This window comes from Vombatus ursinus, unplaced genomic scaffold, assembly GCF_900497805.2.
Source record: "Vombatus ursinus unplaced genomic scaffold, bare-nosed wombat genome assembly UNPS02014791.1, whole genome shotgun sequence".
NCBI lineage: Eukaryota > Metazoa > Chordata > Mammalia > Diprotodontia > Vombatidae > Vombatus > Vombatus ursinus.
Window position 1 is genome coordinate 24,969,207 of NW_020954569.1, and position 7,395 is coordinate 24,976,601.

The following is a 7,395-nucleotide window of genomic DNA, read 5'->3' on the forward strand; positions in this document are numbered from 1 at the left end:
ATCTCCCTCCTCCCCTTACAGGTCTGCCCTTCCCGCCCAGCCTCTCCTTTCCCTCTCTGTGCCGATCCCCGTCCTCGTCCTCGTCCCCTCGCGGGGCCAGCGACCGGGGCTGGCGGGTCAGAGGACACCATGAGTCTGGGGGGTGGCAACAGCAGCCGGCGCCGCCGGGCGGAGAGCGGGGACCCCGAGCCACCCCCGCTTCCGCCCCCCGGAGAACCCGCCGCGGCCGGCCCCCCGCGCTACCTGCCGCCGCTGACCCCGCCGCTGCCCAGCCTGCTCGCGCTGCCCGCGCTGTCCGCCCTGCCCTCGCTGCCGCCCCCGCAGGCGCCGCCGGGACCGGCTCCGAGGCAGGACGAGCCGCAGCCGCTGGCCGAGGGCGTCCCGCGGCGAGGAGCCGGCGAGGAGCCGACGCCGCCGCCGCCGCCTCTGTTGCCGCCCCCGCCGCCGCCGCAGCTCCCGCTCCTGCTCCCGCTCCCGCTCCCTTTGGCGGAGCAAGAGCCGTCAACGGCCGCAGACTCCGGGGAAGGTCCGAAGCGCTTCTCTGAACCTCCCCCTCCAGAGGCGGCGATTAAGGACTCGGAGGAGCCGAAGGCGGCGAGAGTCGGGGGGGACGCAGAGGGACGGAGCGCCTCGGAGCCGCCCGAGACCCGCTCGGTGTGCAGCAGCCGCAGCAACAGCAGCAGCAGCAGCAGCGACCAGCGCACGGGGCACCACCACCACCAGCACCAGCACCACCAGCCCATCTGCAAAATCTGCTTCCAGGGGGCCGAGCAGGTACGGACACTGCCCACGCACGGAGGGCTCCCCTGAACTCTAGCTCGCGCCCATCGGGACTCTGGGCCAAATTGGGAGCCCCGAGACAGGTGGCTGCGAGCTCCGGAATCCAGAGGCTCCCTCGCCTGGCGCTCAGTAAACTGTCAGCCAGGAGGAGGTGTTCAGCACCATGGACAAGTCTTCCTGTTGTAGTTCCCTTTCCTTGGCCTTCTGAACAGCAAGGGTTCTTTACTTTCACTACTTTTCCCTCCTTTCTCTTTATTTTGCAGGCAGATACACACACTATCATATTGCCTTATGCACAATAAGGGAATTTCATTTGCTTTTCATTTGCTCTCTCTCTCTCTGGCAAGGTTTGGGGGTTACACATTCCTCAGGTGCCTTCATGATGCCAAAAGAGATTTTTGTGAATGACTTTGTTCTTGGGTTTACACATTGCTGGAGAAATATCTTAAGGGTATACAGTGTCACAATACTGACACATAAGCAAAAACACATAAACACAACAGTGGAACACATAAAGAAATTATTGTATCATTTCTAATATTGTAGTTTTAGGTCTCAGAGTTAGATTTTTACAAGAGACAGAGGAAGCTACTATGGCCCTGAGGTGGAGTAAGAATCCTTGAGGTTTTAAAGAAGATTAACAATGACATCTTTTATTGAAAGTGTATGCTTCAGTAATTGCTAATATTTTGAAACAGTATATATAGTAATATAGCATAAAGTATTTAATTTTATGAAAAGAACTAAGTGAATGAAGGAAGGTAAAATATAAATTTGTGGTCTGAGATGACATTAGCCTGGATATTTTAAAAAGTAAGGAAATTGCACAGGAATACACAGGCTTTCAATAATATAGTGCATTAAGTCAATATTTATGATGCCAAGTCTAGAAAAAAATAAAAGCATAGTGCTACTGTCAGCTACTCTCTGGGTTGTCATGCATTTCTTCTTTAGCAATGATTAAGAATAACTGCAGAGGAAATGCACTTGACCATCCACTTAAAAGTTATTAAAGAGATTTAATAGTACTGCTGTTCCCCCAAGGGCATTGGAAGTTATGTGTTGTAGACATTTTATATCTTGGTAGAACATTTATGTGATAAATGTTATCAGTATTTTTGTAAGAGTATTTTGGGTAAGATTTTATGGTTATTCTAATCAGAGCATGAAATTTTAATTTCATTTAGTTGGGTAGGGCCCAATACTTATTTTCTGAAACAAAAAAGAAAAAAATATAGAAAATATAGACACCACCATAACATTAATACTGATTTCTTTTATTTTTAGGGTGAACTGTTAAATCCTTGCCGATGTGATGGGTCAGTTCGGTATACACATCAGCTATGCCTATTAAAGTGGATCAGTGAAAGAGGGTCATGGACCTGTGAGCTCTGCTGTTATAGATACCATGTAATAGCAATTAAAATGAAAAAACCTTGCCAGGTAAAAAAAAATTAAGATATTTATTTTTCTGAAGTAGCAATGCTAGCCAAGAGTATATTTTATTCAGAACATTCTCTAAAATGGCAAATTTTTGAATTTGTATAGTACTGTTCTTCCAAGGTGTATTGAATCTGGGGTTGTGAAAGGCTTATGTGATATTTTAACCAATTGGGTTCTCTAGATTGATCAGTTACCTATTGATAAAATATCCTATTATCAATTTCTAAAACACAAAAACTGGAAAAGTGTCATTTGTTAATCTTACAGTTAAAAAATTCTATTTTTATTTGAATTTTAATGTGATGTGAACTGTGAAATTTTTTATAAACTTAAGAATTTGAATATTGAGTAGGCTCCATTTTGGGAAGAGAGACAAGTAGGGGTGAAATAAATTTGTAGTTCTGTGGAGGATTGGGAGAGGCTTTAAAAAAAAAGAATCCTGTCTTTTTAGCCTCCTTTAATCCTTCTATGCTTTCTATTTTAGCATTTTTTTATTTGATCAATTTCAGATGCCTTTACCTTCTCTATAGAGTTAGCTGCACCATTTCTTGCTCCAGTGCAATGCAGACAATGAGAAGCAGCATGACTCAATGGATAGAAGGATTGCTCTGGAGTCAGGGAGACTCAGATTCAGGTCCTGCCTATGACACACACTGGTTGTGTGACCATGGGCAAGTCACTTAACTACTTAGTGACCCCAATAACACTCTAAAACTATAACCTGCCAATGAGTAAGGTTCTATACCAATGAAATCACAGGCCTAAATAACAACAAAACTCTCACTAATATATATTGAATCAATAAAATGTCTACATGGCTAATACAGAAAAGTAAAAAAAAAAAAGTTGAAGTTGACCAGATAGAAGGAGGTTGGAATCTAAAATACAGAAGATAAAGAAGAAATGGGAAGGGAAAGGAAGGATGAAATGAGGACTGGAAAGTGGTTAGTTAAGTATGATTAACAAGCAAGAGGTGAAAATAGGAATTTTCTCAAGACATCAAAGGGCATGTATACACATTATATTTAAAGATGAAAATTTATAATAAAAAGTGATACTATCATTCTGAAGAGAGATACAAAATGAAATGTTTCTTTAGAATCAATGTTTTGTTGAGCCAGTTGGGTGCAGATGGATGGGTCTGTGAAGATCATTTTGAAAAAAAATTACAGATAAAATCATGTCACAAGATCAGGATATGGATTAGATAATTAGATATACAGTTATATTAATGAAAGTACTATATATAGGAAATTTCTAACATTTTGTTACTTGGGTTAGCTTCAGATCCTATTTGTACTTGACCAGTGATGGTCTGCAGGCAAATATGAAGGACTCTTACCTGTTAAAACAGGAAGAGATATTTCCAAAATTGTAATTTTCTGGACAATTTATATTATACATTCCTATTTGAAGTTAAAATTGATATTATGAATTCACATTTGGTTCTGTTTGGAGTTAAAAGAGACAGAAGACAGGAAGAAAATATTTTTTAATTCTTATAACTAGTATTAGTTATTTGTGTTTATTTTGTTTAGCACTTTATATGATAAAAAAACTTTATAAATCTACTTACACAATATTAGTTAGTATTTTACTTACACGTACATAGGGTTAACCCTATTATGGTATATAAAATATTCCTATGATATTCATGTAGTCAGTTAATAAGCATTTATTAAATACCTAATTTATACCAGACATTGTGCTAGGTACTAGGGATACAAAGAAAGGCAAAAGATAGTCCCTGTCCTCAAGGAGCTGTCAGACTGATGGCAGAGACAACATGAAAACAACTATGTGTAGATGACCTGTACACCCATACATTCACTCATCCATATTCTTTTTTTAGTATAACAGAAAATGTAATTTTGTAGCTAAAATGTATTTAGGTAGTGCTTAATTTTCAGGTTGTGCTAATGAATAAATGATAGAAATACATTACATACTTAAAAAGGTCATGAAATTTCTCAGGCCACTGGTTGCCATTAGGACACTGGAACTTTTTTCCTAATTAATATCCTGGAGGCTTGAAAGGGTTCATGAAGTTCTCAAAGTGGAGTTTATATACTTTTAGGGTCTGGATGAATTAATTGCATTTCTTCCCCCCCTCCAATTTTAAATTATTTACTTAGTATTTTATTTTTCCTCAGTTACATGTAAAAACAATTTTTAACATTTGTTTTTAAAACTTTTGAGTTCCAAATTCTCTCTCTTCCTCCTTCCCCACCTCCCTCATTGAGAAGGCAAGCAATTCTATGTAGGTTATACATATGTAGTCATGCATAATATAGTAGTCATGTTGTGAAAAAAAAGACAAAAAAAACTCAAGAAAAATAACGTAAAAAAGTATGCTTCAATCTGTATTCAGATACCATCAGTTCCTTCTTTGGGGATGGATAGCATTTTTCATAAGTCATTCAGAGTTGTCTTGGATTGTTGTATTGCTGAGAATAGCTAAGTCATTCACAGCTGATCATCTTACAATATTGACGTTACTTTGTATGCAGTATGTTCACTTTGCATCAACTCATGTAAGTCCTTCTAGGTTTTTCTGAAAGCATCCTGCTCATCATTTCTTATAGCACAATAGTATTCCATTACAACCACATACTGCACAATTTGTTCAGCCATTCCCCAGTTTATGGGCGTCTTCTCAATTTCCAGTTCTTTGCCCCTAGAAATGAGCTGCTATGAATATTTTTGTACATATAGGTCATTTTCCTTTTTGTTTTTTATCTCTTTTGGGATACAGACCTAGTAGTGGTATTGTTAGGTCAAAGGGTATGCATGGTTTTATAACCCTTTGGTCACAGTTCCAAATTGCTCTATAGAATGGTTGAATAGTTCACAACTCCACCAACAGCGCATTAAAGTCTCATTTTTCCTACATTCCCTCTAACATCATTTTCCTTTTCTCTCCTATTAGAAAAAGTATGAGTACCTCAGAATTGTTTTAGTTTGCATTTCTCAAATCAATAGTGATTTGGAGCATTTTTTCCATATGGCTATATAGATAGCTTTTATTACTTCATCTGAAAACTGACTTCATATCTTTTGATCATTCATCAATTGGGGAATGACTCTTGTTTTTATAAATTTGACTCATTTCTCTGTATATTTGAGAAACTTGCCAGAGAAACTTGCTTCAAAATTTCTTTCACATTTATGATTGCTAACTGAATTTCCCTCCATCCTATTTCCACCCTGTTTATTCTGTTCTTTCTCTCTTTTCACCCTGTTCCTCCTCAAAAGTATTTTTGCTTTTGATTACTGTCTCCCTCTATCTGCCTTCCCTTCTATCACCACCACCACCTCCTTCTCTTATCCCCTTTCCTTCCTATTTTCCTATAGGGTAAGTTACATTTCTATACCGAATTGAGTGTGTATGTTATTCTTCTTTAAGCCAATTCTGATGAGAGTAAGATTCATGAACTCCTCCACCTTTCCCATCTTCCCCTCCACTGTAAAAGCTTTTTTCCTTTGGTTTTGTTTTATTGTTTCTTGATTTACCATAAAGTCATTAGCTTCTATTTGCTCAGTTCTAATTTTTAAGGAATTATTTTCTTCAGTGAGCTTTTGAACCTCCTTTTCCATTGGACCAATTCTGCTTTTTAAGGAGTTCTTCTTTTCAGTGAACTTTTGTATATCTTTTTCTATTTAGCCAATTCTGCTTTTCAGGGAATTCTTCTCATCATTGGCTTTTTGTACCTCTTTTACCATTTGGCCTAGTCTGTTTTTTAAGGTGTTATTTTTTTCAGTATTTTTTTGTGTCTCTTCTACCAAGCTGTTGACTCTTTTTCATGATTTTCTTGCATCACTCTCATTTGTCTTCCCAATTTTTCCTTTGCCTCTCTTACTTGATTTTCAAAATCCTTTTTGAGCTCTTCCATGGCCTGGGACCAATTCATATTTTTTTTCTTGAAGGCTTTGGATGTTGGAGCTTTGACTTTGCTGTCTTCTTTTGATCTTCTTTGTCACCATAGTAACTTTCTATGGTCAGAATTTTTTTTCCTGTTATTTTCTCATTTTTCCAGCCCTATGTCTTGATTTTTAACTCAGATGCACTGTCTGAAGCTTCAGGGGTTTTGTGCAGCTGTTTTTAGAGATATTAAGTTTTCATTTCTTCCCAGGTGGTATGATCTGAGAGAGTTGTGTTTATTACTCTCCTGGCCCATGCTCTGGTCTGTGAGTGACCACAAGCACTCTTTTCTGCCCTTGAACTGTGGCGAGGGTCCTTGCATCGCTGCAGCTGCAAGCTTTGATGTGCTAGTGCTCCTCCCCACCCTGGGGCTGAGACCCAAGACTGAGACTCAGATCTGAGTATGAGCGAAGCAACAGAGTCCTGCTGCTAGTGCCGGCAAAGAGACCCCTATAATCTCCGTCTGATTAGTTGTTTGACCCCCTTACTGTCTATGAGCTGAGAGCTCCAGAAGCAGCTGCTGTTGCTGCCGATTCAGTGACCACCCAAGGCTTGCTCCTGGTTTGCCGGCGCCTAGTCTGTGCTGGCAAGGCCTGCGCTGGACTGCTCTTCATTCTCATCCTGGTGTGACAGATCTTTCCTGTCCAAAGTTGTCTTTGGCTGCAGAATTATTTCACCCCAACTGTTTGTTGGTTCTGCCACTTCAGGAATTGTTTTATGACATTATTTAAAAGTGTTCAGAAGGGTTCTGGGGAGAGCTCAAGTGAGTGGCTGCCTTTTCTCTGCCATCTTGGCTCTGCCTGAATTAATTGTATTTCAGTCTCAGGAACAACTTCTACATTCATTTGCTCCAGTGGTCATAAGTGAAGGGATATGTAGGAGATAAGAGAAGATGTTTCATGTTTGGAATTGTAGAGGAGGTTGAAAAGCAGACATGCAGCCTCATTATTTCACTTGAGTAATTCCTATATTACCAGGAGCCCTCGGTACAGAGTAAGTGAGTGAAGTCCCCTGTATCTTGTGTGGCACTTTGAAAAATGTCTTCTATTTGTGGAGTAATTTACCGTTGGTGTGTTTGTGTTTGTGTGAATGTTCAGAAATACTGCTTTTTGAAAAAAATGGATATCATCTAATGAATATACATATTACCAATTCGGGATATTATTTAAATCATCAAATATCTATTAAAGTATTCATATTACCTGAAAAATACTGAAAGTGTTCATAAACTAGAATAGAATTTAATTTAT

General features: G+C 39.8%; 1 protein-coding gene across 1 annotated transcript in view; it reads left to right on the top strand.

Annotated features, from left to right (window-relative positions):
* Window positions 1-129: 129 nt before the first annotated feature.
* MARCH11 (membrane associated ring-CH-type finger 11) overlaps window positions 130-7,395 on the top strand; it is a 152,026-nt gene continuing 144,760 nt past the window's right edge. Inside the window, exons 1-2 of the mRNA XM_027869114.1 lie at window positions 130-774; window positions 2,068-2,223. Coding sequence (XP_027724915.1) covers window positions 130-774; window positions 2,068-2,223 — 801 coding nt within the window. The remainder of the gene's footprint in view (window positions 775-2,067; window positions 2,224-7,395) is intronic.